Source organism: Ischnura elegans, chromosome 4 (assembly GCF_921293095.1).
Source record: "Ischnura elegans chromosome 4, ioIscEleg1.1, whole genome shotgun sequence".
Taxonomy (NCBI): domain Eukaryota; kingdom Metazoa; phylum Arthropoda; class Insecta; order Odonata; family Coenagrionidae; genus Ischnura; species Ischnura elegans.
Window position 1 is genome coordinate 68027164 of NC_060249.1, and position 16728 is coordinate 68043891.

Here is a 16728-nt window from a genome sequence, read left to right on the forward strand (position 1 = left end):
ATATTAAGTCCACATACATGAAAATTTCCTAATCAGAGGAAACATCTCATTCTGTGAAGTTAGGGTAGGTATTTCCACATCATCACTCCAAGAGAGTAATTGTTTAGAGACCATTCCGAAAAATGACGTCTGCTGTTTTGATTGTTTGGTATTTCTCTCTTTCTTATTCATAACTCCGAATCAACAAGTGACGGTATCACAATCCCCTTAGATCTAATTACGCTTACGAGGCGAAGCTTACGAAGATATTTACTAGAGCTATTCTGAGTTTCCCGCCTGTTCTATCTCTCCATTCCCACATTTGCACGTACCGATCTATGATTCGGGAACGAAAAATGTGCTCACCCTTTTGCCCAGAAGGTGAAATTCGAGCAGATCTGTACGTTAGCGGTATTATACCCTCGCGCATAGACAGGAACACGAGAATTATGGAAGCAAATTGAATCTCAGTCTTCTGTTTCAGTAAACTCCCGTGACAATTTAATGTTTTAAATTTGTGTCCATTAAGCTCCGCGTTTTTACGGAAAATATTCTTGACGAAATCGGTAGAAAAGTTTTTTCGTTCAAATAAACTTATCCATTCCACACTGCATATTTCAGAGGTAAGATTTGTTTTTTCAAAATTTGCAATGACATATTAGCAAAAGTTGAACCATATAGTTCACGTTTATGTTTCGAAATGAGTAAATCTAAAGAAATTAGTGAAAGAAAAAAGAAATAATCTCTCGCAATATCTGGCTAAGTTATGTAAAAATTTATCGATTCAGTTCCCCTTTCCTAATGTACTGAATAGAAATGATTTGTACAACCTTTACTGCCTATAAATAACTAATGTTCCCCTGTTACAATGTGGTTTGATCTCTCCCAAAACAGCTGACTTTTTTCTGACTGGTCTCCAAGTGATGAATTGGATAACTAAAATTCCCTACAGGCAAATTGAAAGCGTTTCCGTAATACGTATTAGTGATTTTCGGATATTAAGTCGTTGTCAGAGTAGCTGTCGGCTTCTAAACATCACGCCTATGCGAAAAACGTTCTTCACTTTGCACAATGCTATTGGCATATTGGAGCACTGTGCAAAGGAGTCCTGCGGGGGAATTTTATAGGAGCCAACTGAAGAAATGACCAAAACGTTTACGAAGTTCGTGGACTGACATTGCAGCAATAATTTTTTTCAAGTCTTCGGTCATAAAATTGATTTTTTTTCGATTTTTGAAAGCTTTTTTTGGGAGAGAAAGTTTTTTTTTGCGGCCAAAAATTCACAGAATGTGTTATAATATTGGCATTCGCCACAAACAAGGCACATTTTTTTCAGGAATTCTGTTACAAGTATTTGATTCTTCTTTGAAAAAATATAGGGAAAGCTTATTGTAGTGACAGCAGTAATTCTTTACTTTGTTGAAGGTTGAGGATTCCGTATATTTATGTTAACAATCTTTATGTACGAACACTTTTTTCGTACCAGTTGTACGCTGGTGATAGCTCCGATTTGGTGTCTGTGGAACAGATTTCAGATAATTTTCATTTTTGCTCTCCCAAAAATAGAATATATGTTGGTTATCATATAAAAAGAATTTTCCAAAATTTCGAAAAACACTTCTCCAAACTTTCGCTATCACCAGGTATTTAGTATCTCAGATAAGGCTATCTTCGGTGTATGGCCAAATGAAAAAGTAGTAATAAACAAGTAGCAGTCAGCGAGAAGTCCGAACATAATTATTGGCCGATTTTAATAGAATTCCATAATTTTGCACACCATTAGTTTCGTATCATTGTTTTCGATTCTTCTATCGTATTGACATGAATATTACGAGAAAATTGTCACTTATCCGGGGGATCGAACCGCGGGCCTTAGTATTTACGGGTCGATATGCAGACCATTGCGCTATCAGCTGGGTCCTGCGTATTGGCCCGTAAACCAAAGGTCCGTGGTTGGATAAACGGTTTAGTAGATATTTTTCTCGCGTTAATTCATGTAAACACGATCTCAATCAATTTATTTGCGCGCGTTCATTATGAGATTCAAGGAAACTCACGGAATTCTCAAATGAAACAAGGATGGCAAGAGGCAAGCCATGGTAAGAAACCATTATGGGGCTTATTGAATGAAAGGCCTTTAAAAATACCGCCTTAAAATTAATTTTAATACTAAAATATTGTTTTGCTTGACATTTCTATAATCTATACTATTGTAAGCATGACATTCGCAAAAATGATTAGCCATCATTTTAGCACAGATCATCAAAATGTTTCAAGTATAAATTTTGACTCCATGAATTGAACTTGTTCAATGTCACTTGGCATCCGCTCTTATACAATCTGAACTAAGTAATGCCCAGTTACACAGAAAGCTGAGTTATAATACTTACCTTATCATGCAAATATTTATAAATTAACTTTAACTCCCAGGTATTGATATATGCACCTTTTTTGTATTATAATTATTTAATTTGGCACTCTAGTCCTATTCTGTGATTGACTGTAGACCCCTTCATTTCACAGTTGGTCATGTCAGTGTTTTGAAATAATGAAAATTTTTAAAATAATTTAAGGTCGCAAATTATTCACTTAAGGACTTTGTTTCATATGTTTGAAGATTTTTAGCGTGCAACAGTCCTGTTTGAGTCATCAACATTATTAGCATGAAAACAGTTGGTTAAATTATTTGTAAAAAGGCCTAAGGCTGTGTATAATATGAGCACCTTCGTTCGTTTATAAAAGTTTTCCGAAAAATTACTCGTTCTGAAATCGTTCAGATTTCTTTCCAAGGTTTCTTTAGAAGCTATTTAAAGTTCATGCCAATCATTAAACTATTTTCGTATGTTAGTTTATTCAAAGCTGCGGTTGTTTTCAATTCAATTCATTCAACTCGACGGCCGATGCTCCAATCTGACGTTTTTTCTTCTTATTTCATAATCTAGCAGAAATCTCAGAACCTGTAGGTAATCATTATCGTCACATGAAATCGACACTGGCATGAGGGTCCTCATTGACTTATTTCGGGTCTAATTAATTTTTGCGATAATCAATTATCGCTTTCATCTTAGTTAAGCAAAAATTATTTACAACTGATTGATTTTATGAAAAACCTGTTTGCGTTGAAACTTTCTATTAACAGCTGCCTTTAATGTTACCTTATACAAATGGGAATCATTTCTATCAAATTTCTCCATACACATTTCACGAAATTTTGCGGTTAATCTTATGCTGTTTCGTAAAAGTGATTTCACCCGACTTACTACAAATTGAGGGACTTGGTAGAATTGATTCCTGTTGTTAAATGGTCTTAGAAGGACATGCGATATTATAAGCCTCAACATTCAGTACTGATCTCGAATGGCATGAATTTTTCAACCAAGATTCAACCATAATATGTCCCATAAGAAGTTTGTCAATATAGACATTCTATAATTGTTATCGTTTTTCTAGCCATCGTAAAAGTCTTAAAACAATTTTAGCGGTCGTCGAAAGGTTTTTAAATAGGAAACGAATCCATACGGGTACCGAAGTGTTTGTGCTCGATTTGAATTACTCAGCTTAATTTCCAGCGTCATCACAGCCCTATCAGGTACTTCCAATCACCTACTGGAGTAAATTTAGAGAATCTAAAATTTTGCCACACGAACAATTTATATCTTTTAATTCGTTATCGCGCAGCATTATTTCAGTCTATAAAATTGTTGTCAGGGGTATAAAGTTAACCTTTTCTACCAGAGAAGATATAAAAGACATTTAAGCTGTAAAATCGTTTTCACGGTGACCCTTAGTAAACCTGTAACATTAATATTAAAAAATGAACCCGTGAGACGCTCAGTAAATAACATTAAGGGAGAATATACACTATTAATTTAAATCAGTTTTCATTCCATGTAATCAAAACCTTTACAGTGCGTTATTCATATCACAGGAAAAGCGCATGGAATACGATGAAATATACCCTTGTAGGAAAATTTTCTGCAAGTGTCCTCTTAGCATGTTCCCATTTCGTTCACATTGATATGAGAAACAAAAATATTCACCGGTAAATAAATTATTACGAATATTTCATCGTTGTAACTTTTTTTTAACCGTCTGCGTTCCAAATCTACGCCTTATAAATTTGAGAGTGCAATCTTGACGTCTCCACCTGCAGAGTGCGCGCGTTTACCTCGCATTTACGCTTTAAGATATCTTATTATCCTCGACGGTTTATTTAGCGTGTGCCAGCGGTGAATCTGCCGCTCACCTTCCCAAGTCGAGGAAACCGTCGAGGATGTTCACCTCCCTGTCCTCTGTGCCGTGACCCAGGGCCTCGCGGGTGCCCAGGTCCCCCGGGTGGATGATCAGCACGAGGATGATGCCCAGGACAGAGTTGAAGAGGGACGTCGCGAGGAAGTAGACCATCGTCCTCAGAGCGATCTTCCCGTTCATCCTTGCGTTGAGACTCGCCGAACCTTGAGAAGAATGAAGCAAAAGAAAAAGAAGAGAACTAATTTGTATGGTATGGTATTTGGGGGAGGCGACCGACAGCTGAGGTCATTTGCGCCATGAGGGAAGGGGTAGGTAGGGAAGGGTGGAGAGAAACCCGGCGTCGGCATTAGCCTGCTCTTAACGAAAGGTGCCAAGGGGACCACGCCCATCCGACGGACGGAGTGTTGCGCTTCAAATGTTCTCCACACAACATTCAAGCAGGGATCGGGTAGTCTCTGAAAATTCTCTTCCACCGCCGGGATTTAAACCCGAGCCCGCCGGGTGGGAAGCCAACACTCTAGCCACCACACCAACCCGATCCCCGGGAACTAATTTATTCACGGTCGGGGCAGCAGGGATGGAATCAGCATCAAATTTGGGTGGGTCATGACTTGGGTCTGGGTACTGAGTACGTAATAGGCAGAGAGAGTTTTTTACTAAGCATTTTCACAGCAGGGAGTGCAACGATCTACGATAAATACAACTCAAACTTCTCTCTCTTGTTTTGGACTTGTCGCCAAGAATTTGCATATGCACTCACTTTACTCCTTGAGAAGAATACATAAATTATTAAACTAATAAAAATTTTAAAAAGTTTTTGATCAAATATAGAGGGGGTCATGAACCCTGTGAACCCCCCTAAATCCGCCCATGGTCGGGATAACCTATTTTTACACGATTTAAAAAAAAGTGCAGCGTTTTTGGCGCCTGGTTTGCATGGATAAAGGGTTCGAAACACAAGAGTAAGAATATAATAGTGATTTTGGGCTATTGAGATAGATGTGGTCTGTGGTCAAAGAAAAACACCCCAGTCACGTGACATACTCCCACACCGACCGTGTTAGGGAAGACAGCTGATTTGTTCACCCCATTCAGCCATTCTCTCGCATGTTTAAGATAAGAGAACGTAAAAGTTGCAGCCCACTATTAATGATTTGGTGACGTCATTAGAGTTTCGGTGCATTTATATTTCATGGAGAATATTTTATTGAAAAAAGGAATTGCTCGCAAGAGTGTAAACAACGAAAACTAAGGGGGTTCATACACAAGACCGAGAAGCAACTGAGAAGCAGTGCACCACTCGGCATGATTCCGTGATATCATCTGTGAAAGATGAAAGACCAGTGATTTTTCGTCGCGAACTGCTCGAGTAGTAGACGACGAATCGAAAAACGGAAAAATATGGATTCTTTATTTTTCTAACTCTTATCACAATGAACTGTAAAAGAAAATTGGTGAACGAGTCCAGCGTTTTACTTTTAGTGCTGAGTTTGTTCGAAGAGAAATTATTATTTCCATGAAATAAGGACTTGACGTCGTTGAAACGGGACGATTCTCTGAAGTAACTTCGGGTTTTGTCTTTGAATAGCTAAATTTGCCAATTTCCATTTGAATATCGGACATCGTATTAAGAAGGTCCCGTAGTATCGATGTTGGTTCCAGCTGGTGATTACTTCTTGGCTAAAACGAGCGCTCTTCTTTCATTTAGTCTGAGATTTTAGTCTGCAGATTCGTACCTTCATCGTTTTTGCACGACAGAAAGGCTACAATTGCCTTTTTATTTTGTACCTACCGACGAGGATACTTGTATCATAGCACTGGCAACGGTTTGGGTCCACTGTGTGCAGTGGCGGGTGCACCTCATGCTTTCTCATGTTGGACGATTATAATCAAGTTATCTTTAACTTTTACTTTCCATCCTTATGGCTGGGGAAACTATTGCGAAAATGATCACTGTCCCATAAGAATGTAGGGTAGAATTGTAGTAAATATTAAATTCTGCAACCGCATTATATTTATCCGCTGAAAAGGAGAAGCAATTTTTGGGAGTCTGTTGAGTTCTACGTTCGACCCATTACTTATCGGTCAGCCATGAGGAAACTATCGAAACTGTTCCTTTTCTTTTGGGAAATTAAATTTTACATTCTATTTTATTTCTTGAAATACGAGGGGGGACCCAAAAATAAACGGGCACAATTTTAAATAAATTCAAAATTTAATTTTTTGTGCTATAAACTCTAGTCACTTTCGAAGTACTCTCCATTTAAACTGATTCATTTGTTAAAACGTTTTTTCCACTGTGCAAAACACCTTCGGTGCTCGTTGTTTCCGATGCCTTGCAGGACCGCCTTCGATTCCATTTTCACCTCCGTAATGTGCTGAAAACATTACCCTTTCATCACCATTTCCATCCCGGAGAACAAAAGGAAATTACAAGGTGCGAGATCTAGTGAGTATGGTGGGTCAGAAAGCAGAGTCATGGAATTTTTTTTTACCAAAAACTCAAGTCGCGGCAAGGAGCAACAAATGCAGCATTTTGATCAGGAGTCAGCAAATTTCATCGTGATTCGTCTCAATTGCTAATCATTCAGCTTAAATTCACTGCAATGAACTCAAAGAAAGACCAGATTGTTCAGCGAGTTTGCATGTAGTCCACCTCTTATTCTCGTACACAAGGGCAAGATTTTTTTCCACATATTCATCAGTTTTGGACCTGGAAGGCCGGCCCGGGCGTTGAATGTCTTCGATCGACATGTTGCTGCGTTTGAATTCCGAATACCACTCGTGCACTTCAGTTATTTTTAAGGCGTGTTATTAATAAGCTGTGGACAAAAGATTAACCGTGTCCGACTAAATTTTACCGAGCAGAGAACAAATTTTCAAAGCTGCACGCTGTTCTCGAATATCAGCCATTTCAAAAATCGAAGAGATCGGAAAACTCTTCGAAAGTAAACGGTCACAGGTGCTCGCTACAACCGTCCAAAGCCACGCCGTTTCGTATACTGACTCAAAAATGATGAAATAACACTGTTCTAGTGGGAAAAGCCCAAAATATTAGAGTTACGTCTGCCGAGACGCATTTTCCATGGATAACGCTCAAAGCGGTAATATTAATTGCAGGAAGTGGATCAGAATCGGAGTCAATCGAAGTCTCACAAGCATATACATATTGTAGTTACAACTACCATGGAGTGTATCGGCGACAAACCTCTGCATTGAACTGTATATCATTTATCCTACTCTATTATTTGGGGTCTACTGAATGTTTACTAGTTGAAAACTATGGTAACAGCTCAGTAATCATGAGTTGAAGCTGAAATATTTCGCTTAGCTGAGGTTCATGTATGTATGTTTATTACAGAGAATCTGTTAGGGAAATCAATCGTATGTCTTTTACTCTTTTTTAAAACTACTTCGTGAATGGGGATTATGCTTTTTCCAAATGGGAAGATCAAAGCCGTCGCTGCGAATACATTTTGCTGGTTCGTGGCGAAGAAAGAGCCTCTCCGCGAGTGCTCTTATACGATATCTCTTGTTTCTTTTCGTGGAAATCCGTTCTGTTTTTAGATGCTCCCCCGAAACTTCGTCTCAATGGGAGGGATCTGGTTTGGAAAGTTTTGTGAAGGTATTTTTTCTGGTTTTGGAACCGAGCCACGTCCCATTCTGACTCTCGTCGTCAGCACTCATGCACAGCTGATCGGAAGATAAAAATGAGTGGGAGAATAATGTGAGTTCTTCATGTGCGTACCACGTTTTTCTCGGCTTATAAGAGTGTGCTGGGGGAAGCTACGGGACGAAAAACTATTTGAAATGGACAAGCATACCATCCACTTACGACTCTCTCTACCTCTTTCTTCCCCAGTTCTTGGATGGAACTTCTGTAAGAAACATTCGACGAACGGTATTACTAATATAATGGGATTGTTCATCGTAGACGGTGATAGAGTTTGAAAAAAGCCCGTATATTTCCGATGCTTGATTCGCTGCCTGCTTCTAAATCTATTCGTGACCAGAAAATCGACTGCCTTTACAATTTCGCAGAGAAGTTGTTGAGGTCATGAGCCCTTGCCGAGCGGGTCACCGCTTCTCTGCTACTCCTCCGTCTAGCGAAGTTCCTCCTGGTTCATGCCTTCTTCTTCCTGAACGAGTCTATGAACTAGAACTTGCAACTGACGTCACCAACTCATGAAAAATGGGCGGAAACTTTCTCGTTTTTTTATTTCAAGTTACGAAAAGAACATTTTCGTCGAAACCAATCATAGCTTATTTTTGCCCTTCATCTACCGAATTCTTTTAATGAATGCTGTAAGAAATACCCCTGAACGTCTCCGCTACAAAATTATTACCGTCGCAGCACATGTCTATTCACAAGGCTCGTTTGTTCGAGTTAGTTAATAAAAATAGTTGATAGCCGGTGAATGTACACCATAGAAGTTTAATAATAATGTGAATAGCAATAACAATTGAACTTTTCCTCACTTGCTTTGGTGCCATAACAGTAATTGACAAACGAATGAAAAATTACAGGTATATTTGTGATTTTTACTGAAATAGAACGAGGCTATTTTTGTTAATGAGAACTGATATACTTAGGATTTTATAATACATCGCAAAAGTCTCGGATTAAAACCAGCTAACTATTTGAAATTCATTCAGGTCCTAAGCGATAGCGCACATATTTTCGAATGCAATCATTTAATTAAGAGAACTTTGTCTTTTTCTTTCTACGGTACATATCTGAGGAAGAGAACTGGCATAAAGAGATAATGCTATTGCAGAAAGCGTTTGCATACTGAACGTATATATTTCTCTGTATACATTTTAACATAACCCCATTTTAGGTGAGAATAAATTCTGTACGGTCGTTTACCATTTAAATTTGTTTGAAAAATGAAATTCGAAATTCGTAGAAATGTTAACACTAAGTAAACTTGCGAAAAACCGGTCGAAGAATTTGGTTTTATCACCTACATTAAAGCTTGTGCATTAAGTGATGCCCAATGGAGTAGGCATTTTAACTTTACTTGAGACAGATGAGGCAGCAGCGGTAAAAATGCTTTTATTTATGCAGTGTCAATTTTTAAAATTTTATTTTTATTTATGCAATTTTATATGCTTATAATTTATTTTGCTAAATTCAGATAAATTATTTAGTACGCTGTGAAGTAAAACCATTGAAGCGCAAGAACCACTGAAGTTATAATGCCAGGAAGTGCGGTTTATAACCGTTTAAAAGTCCATTCCAAGCCCAAGAATCGCTATTAGTGCGTGCATTTCGGATATTAAAGCAGGCACTCATCGTAATTAGTCACAAAACAGGATTTAGTTGCAAACAACCGCAGTCCACGCAGAAATGCTGCTAGGGAGTCTGACGGAGTCGGCGTTTATCGGGTGATAAAACTTAAATATTTAATCGGTCGTATTTTAAATGTGCCATATAATGATAATGGCACCGCTTCCCTTCTGCTGCTTTCCCTGAGTCCATTCTATTTGGGGAGCACTTATTGAAATTAATATTTCATCTTGGTTGGTGCGCATGCGCAGACTTCTACTTTTATGGCGTTGCGAAAAATCCAAGGTTGATGCCCAGAGAACATTTACGGGGTGTGTAACTCTTTGCACGAATATTTCCAACAAAATATATATTATAATGGTCATTACGACCGATGGAATTAATTTCTTCCGCCTCTCTTATATTAATTTTTGCAAGCGCGGCTATATAAAGTAGCATCTGGAATGATATTTCATAATCGTATCAAGTTTTGATACTAAGATACATGAATGTATGTTTTTCTCGGGTGAAAAATTTGATGAGGCAGCAATTTTAAAAGGAAGAAAGTAACTTGGACGTCGTGTGACGGGCACGTTTCTCTCAGGAGGCTTCAGCAAAAAAGGAAAGTACCTATGGTACCAAGATTCAGTGAGAACGGTTAGCACAATGATTATGATGATATTGCTGGATAAAGCTGTTGAAGTAATGAATCAATCTTTTCGATTTTGGGCTGTGTTAGATTTCTCTCGATAAAACAATTCCCTGGAATGGTGATAGAAAATTGTCTCTAGCAATTAAAAAAAAAGTATTTTCGGTAACTTTGTAGCTTAGTCCTGTCTTTCATTTGGTATACATCTTGCTTTTATAAACTATCAGCTTTTTGAGTAATCAGTTTTATTTGAGATTCACATCCATGCCAGAAGGCCAATACCATGAAAAAAGCGACTGTTCTTCATTGCATATGTCGGAAAATCTTACTATTTGCCATTACAAATTGAAATTGAAAACGTTTCTCAAGCCATAAAAAAGTGGTATAAATAGTGGGTTCTATCTTTTAGATGCTGACACGAGAGGGAAGCAGGTTTAATCAACTTTGAGGTAATATGTACTGCAAAAATAACAGCTCAAAAAGTGTCAGCGGAAGACGAAAAAGAAAACACCCCCCTAAAACTAAGTTCCGCGGGATAATATACTCTCATACAAGTTTAAATATCGATTAAGAGGAATAGGAGCTGGGAGGTCATGAAATACCCTTCCGATTGGAAGGGTTATGCATATGTTTGTGCATGGGATAGGGTAGTTACCGACTTTGCGTTCCTACAGAATCCACTTTTGGCAGAAGAAATTATAGTTAGCTCTGACAGCCAATGGTATTGCAGAATTCTGGTGATTATACGGGTGAATTGCGACTGGTTGGAACTCAATAACTATTAAATGCTAAAAGGCAATGTTGCACACTCAAGATATAAGAGGCAATCCTTAAATAATTCATTCTACCGCGGGATACGAGCATATAACGTTCCAAGAGTTTCGCACGCCCATATTAACTATGAAAGCAATAAAGGTGGAAATCGAAGTTTATTTCCTTTTTCAGACGATTATTGACCGATTACGCGGATTTTTATTGGGATAAATATATAAATTAACGCACATTGACAGTCATAGGTTGATGCCATGGGAGATTGCATGGCAATGATCAGATTTTCATTTCATATATTGTAATTATCTTAATTAACTGAGGAAATAGTAAAGTAAAAATGAAAAACTGAAAGTATAGATTACTCATCCCAACTTTTCCATAAGCGATACTTTTTCCATTTTGATATTATCGCTAAAATTGCCAAGCTGAAACAAAAATCCAATATTAGGATATCCGACCTATTTCGTCATCGGTCATCGTGTCATGTATCACTCCTACCTCAACAGGGTTTTTTTCTGACGAAATACGACACTGCCTGCACAGCCTATTCCTTGTGCCTTGGGACATCGTATTCGACCCGTTATCGTTTAAAAAGAAAGACTCACGGTGTAAGATACCCGAGCGTGAGGAATAATATAAAATTGCCTTGCTCTACCGTTCTGGAAGTTTCGTTAGTCACTTGTTTGTATCGGCGTTGCCTTGGAGATGGAAGGTTGGTTTTTTCAATAGCGCAAGATCGCCGCGAGTGTGAATCATTTTTGGGTGCAATTCGAGGTACGTAAAGAGGAAAAGAGTGACTTTAGCATACTTGAACATCTGTATTTGCTGCGTACTTACTTTTTTGGTAGAATAAGTCGTGTTTCGGAGGATTGCACATTGTTATATCTAAATACTTCCCCTTGGAGTCCCATCGTCGTAATATCTAGTCATAATAGCTACCGACCACGTGGATTGTTCGTTAAGGTTGGCATTCTTTGTCAAAAGCCTAATATTTTCCAATGTACTTAGGGGTTGCCAGTTACGTGTATTATTTGATTTCCACTAAGCACATCGCTTAAGGGCCTTGACACTGAAGTAACCCAAATTTTGACAATTGTTTCTATGTACTTCGGACCTCTCATGCCAAGCTGTTTTGACACAAGTGTAGAATTGTTGAAGTGGACATTCATTAGTCCACATCATTCTTCCGGTATCCAATAGTATTCGTTCAAGAATAATGAACACGATTTCCTGGTTGCTTACCACCGAAGTCATTTCATGGTAGTAACTTATTGTCATGAATTTAACGGCTTCGATACATGATTGTTAAACTTAAATATTTTTCGTTCTAATCCAAATATGTTTTCACTTCAGGTGAGGGATGTCTTTAAATGTGAGTAATGGGATGTTCTTTAAGCTCTGTGTATTGTGACATGATTACTGAGGACATCCAAATTTTGATGGTGAGTGTTTTCTGTAGTTTTAACTTTTTATCACAAATTGTTTAGATGCAATTGAATGTTAGTCGATGTTTAACAGACGAGGATTTTTCCTCTTTTGTATTGAGTATAAATATGAGTGTGGTTAAAAATTTTGCTTATTCTCTTAGTACGTTTTGCTTTTGAGTTAATAATAGTATGTCTTTTGTTCTTGAACCGAAATTTTAGACATTTATTTATGGTATTAAAATTATTTAGCCTAATTTTGGTGTGTTCTAATAATGGCCTAATTCTTATAATAATTACTGTGATCTGTTTTACGTTTTTCCTATGATTATCTATCCTCGGTATAGTGTGTCTTTGATGAACTATAAAGTTTGCACCATCATTGATCCATCGAACCGTGTTCAGTGTTCACTCTAAAAAGATTTCTAACGATTTAGCGGAACACGCTAGGCAACATGACGAAGCCTGGCCGTACTCAGCCTTTCTGGAAGTTTAATTGGAAGTCACTAGTTAGTCATAGTGTTGCCAAGAAGGCGGCAGGGTGGATTTTGAGTGCCTTCGGCCGCGCCGCCGGCGGAGTCAGATCTAGTGGTAACATTTTGGTTTAATAGGTATTTATGAGGGAAAATGTGATTAAACTGTGCCTGAATATTCATTTTATGCCACGCTCCTATTTACATTTTCACTATCTTCAGCAATTATTTTCCTAAACGCTCGCCTCTTTCGTAGTAATGTTTAACCATCATGAATTCTGACCACTTCGATTCGTGATTCTTATGTATAATTATTTATAGGAAGATTCCTAATGTTCTTCACTTTTCCTGAGGGATGGTATTCAGTGTGCATTGTAGGATGTCCTTACACGGCTCTCAGAATCATGGTTGCGGGACAACCAAACTTTTGGTGGTACCTACCTATTTCTTTTCATGTCCAAAATTCCTTTGAAGCTGTAAAATGCTATTGATATTTATTATTTTCACTATTTCTCTCGTATCATTATTATATATAAAGCTGAATTCATAGTGAAAAAATTACGGCTATTTTATCAATGAGGATTAAACTGAGACGAGGGCCTTCGTATAATAAAAAGGCTAATAAAAAGATGTTGAGGTCCAATAATTACCTCTGCACTAGTGCTAGAGTAATTACCGGATATCCCCTTTTGTTGTTAAATATTTTCCGTGATTACAAATCAGCCTCATTTTGTGCTTTTGGAATAGTATTAGTAAATTCTTACTAAGTGAACACAAGATCATAGCGGGAGGAGAGAGGGTAAGGGATTCAAACTCCTCGCAATGTTTTCGAGAAACAGTCATAGGTGTACCCCTTCCAATTGAACCCCCCGAAATGTACTCCTATTGAATTCAATACTCACCCACCAGGTCATTTTTTCTGGCTACCATGGGGGTGGGGGGTTAGTGAACGGAAAGTTTGTGCAATAGAACGTTTGCCCTAAATGCACTTCAAAGCTTCATCACGATTATCTTTTGCTTTATGCTTGCTAGAATATAGTACTATAATATTACAACGGAGCAGGAAAGTGGTTCTCCGGGAAAAAAGGTAAATATTATCAATCTCACCTTGATTATTAATGTTGGTCTGTAAAAGTAGACCGGAAGTAATTGAAATTGGTGAGAAGTCAAAAAGTTGATTTGTTTTAATTTTTTAATTGACAGATTCGTTGTATTCCTTTGTAGAACCTCAATTAACAAGGCCTCTGTCTGTAAGGCACCCAAAACTCCCCTGACTTGGCCGTGGCTAGGAATAATGTGATAAGTGATCGTTCTCAACTTACCCGCAATTAAGCTGGCGATAATGAGGGGAAGAATCATCAGCTTGAGTATCCTCATGAAGAGCTCACCAGGATAAGAGATGAGCATGATCGTGTCCGGAGGTAATTCCAACGGCCGGAGTCCAAAACCTGAAAGGAAGATTTAGTATCTTGTTAGATTCGAAAGAAATGAAATCGGATTGCATGAGATATCGTTCAAAGGTCAAATTTATTCAAATAGTTCGTTAATGAGCAATCATTAGCATCAAAAAGGTGAAACATAGTTTCCAATCGGAGAAGTAATCCTAAAGGAAAACACTTATTTGGTCAACCTTAAAACAAAAATAGCCTTTAAACTATCTAAACCGTAGCGTTTTTAACTGAGACTCAATATTTTTCGCGAGCATGTTTTGCGCTAGCTCTAGAACTTAATTGCTTAACTATGCGACACGGTCTAATAGCTAATTCTGTTAAAACATTTTTTACAGGAAGGATAAATAGAATCGAAATAGTCTGCGTAAATTTAGTTTGGAAATTATGAATGTTGTTCGGAATAAGAACGTAGCTATAATTAACGCTCCAATAAATTTTTGATAAAATTTTTTATGAAATATAGGGTAAAATTCACTGCTTTGGGTGATGTTATTTTATATTAAAATATAGTATAAAATACAAAACAATTTCTTGAATACAACTATTGCAGTGAATTAATGTAAAAAGCGTTTTGACATATGCCAAAGAGGGGTCTAAGAAATGAAAGTCATCATGTAAAACATTACAATCCATCCCGACTCAGCTTTCCTTTACAATCGTAAGACGACATGGGATACGTTCCTTCCTTTCCTTCTTGAATTTTTCTTCTTTCGCTGAACTTCGTTTTGTTGACTTTAGGTACTTTGATCGGAATGGACTCGGTGTAATCATTTAACGCGCCATATCGAGTGTAAAAAACAAGTTCAAATGGCGTTGTGGATGTTTGCCTCCTACAAATGACTTTTTAAACGAAATGAAATAGAATCTACGGAGTTGAAAAAAGTATTTTTTTCACTTTCTAATATCGTTAACGCTGTATAATACTCAAATTTCATCTGACTATGTCAGTTTGACTATTTTATCAGGCATTTCTTCTTTTCCAACGCGAATCGTATCATCACCCTTAAAACCAGATTTTCACGCAAATCTGAGATTAATGAGCAGTATGGTTCGAGTGAAAACCGTGGATTGAAGACAATATAATTTTCTTCACCCACCGTCGATGTCATGAAACTGATTCTCTTAGTTAAGTTTATTTTTCTCGCGTGCACATTGGGCTCGGAATTGAGACTATCGTACGGATCCGGCGAGGAATGGTTCGATTGGGTTATTTTTCTCGGAAAACACGTCATAATTTCCGATACTTTACGAAATGTGCTTGATGATGAAATGTGGTCCTCAGGTCTGCCAGAATGGTCAATTAGTTCTAAAGTGTAGGCACATCTATGCACGCGATGTGCTGCTATTTTCGGATCGCGGAGATCTGACTAATGTAATGCGTTTGAATTGGTGTTCCCAACGAAAGATATTAGGTTCAAAAATTGATACACAGGTGACACTGGAAAATAAATGGAGCAGAATTGATTTTTTATTCCAACTGTATGACATTGGGTCGTAAACGTACGGCCCCTCACTATGGAAGTCAACTAACTTTGAAGGAAACGGTCAGCCAGATTCACTACGTCAATTTGAAGGCTAATTGGTAAATAAATAAATATTATCCAGGAAGACAAAGGGATACTTAGTTATGTGTTTCTAGCAGTCTAATTTCCGTAAGTAATCAGCGGGCAAGAGCTGCTCATCATCAGGCTAGCCACACCTTGCTCAGTTCAATGTGTACCTATGCATCTCCTGCCATTACCGATCCTTGTAATCGAGTGCAAACGTCTATGCGCACTTAATTTATCGTGTATTCTTTTCCTCTCTGCTAAAAGTACAACATATTCTTAATGACGATTGCTCGGATAGATATTCAAAACTTTTCGAACTTAAGGATGTCTTAGGTAACAGAGACTTTCATGGAATAACTGCTTAGATTTTTAGGCTGGAAATAAGTGCAAGCCGAGGTCAGATGTCATTTTAGTACCACGAAATACCGATAGATAGCACACCTGTCATGGGATTTCAGCAAGATTGACGGCGGGAAATTTGATTGGCGTCGAAAATCAAGGTGTCGGAGTCGGGCTCGGCACTTCCCTCAATAGATTGGATTTTCATATTTTGACGTTCGTCAACTCAGGGCGTAGAAGAATATCTCCCACCCATCAGGTGGCATCATGGAATGTTTTATCGTCAATTTAGATTTTTTAAATTCACCCCGCGGCGATTGGGTTGATTCGAGGTGTGTTAAAAATTCGACGACGTGCTCTCCTTTTCTGTTCTTCTCATTTCGCGTCAAACTTGCGCAACGTCGCTATCGGTGGTACGCCTTGAGGCGAACTCGAGAAGCACCATCGAATGAAAACTCGTCAATTTCCAATCAATAGTTATAGTATGACAGGGTGAAGGACGAAAATGAGGAAAATCAAAAAGGTAGCAATAAAAACATCGTGGAAAAAGTCATTTGCATATTAACCAC

The 16728-nt window shown here is 38.0% G+C and overlaps 1 protein-coding gene across 2 annotated transcripts in view; it reads right to left on the reverse strand.

The window, feature by feature from the left end:
• LOC124157633 (excitatory amino acid transporter) overlaps positions 1-16728 on the reverse strand; it is a 168450-nt gene that overhangs the window by 33368 nt on the left and 118354 nt on the right. For both annotated transcript variants that reach the window (XM_046532533.1, XM_046532532.1), the window contains 2 exons: positions 14142-14267; positions 4226-4433 (listed from right to left, as the gene is read on the reverse strand). In XM_046532533.1, the coding sequence (XP_046388489.1) occupies positions 4226-4433; positions 14142-14267 (334 nt within the window). The remainder of the gene's footprint in view (positions 1-4225; positions 4434-14141; positions 14268-16728) is intronic.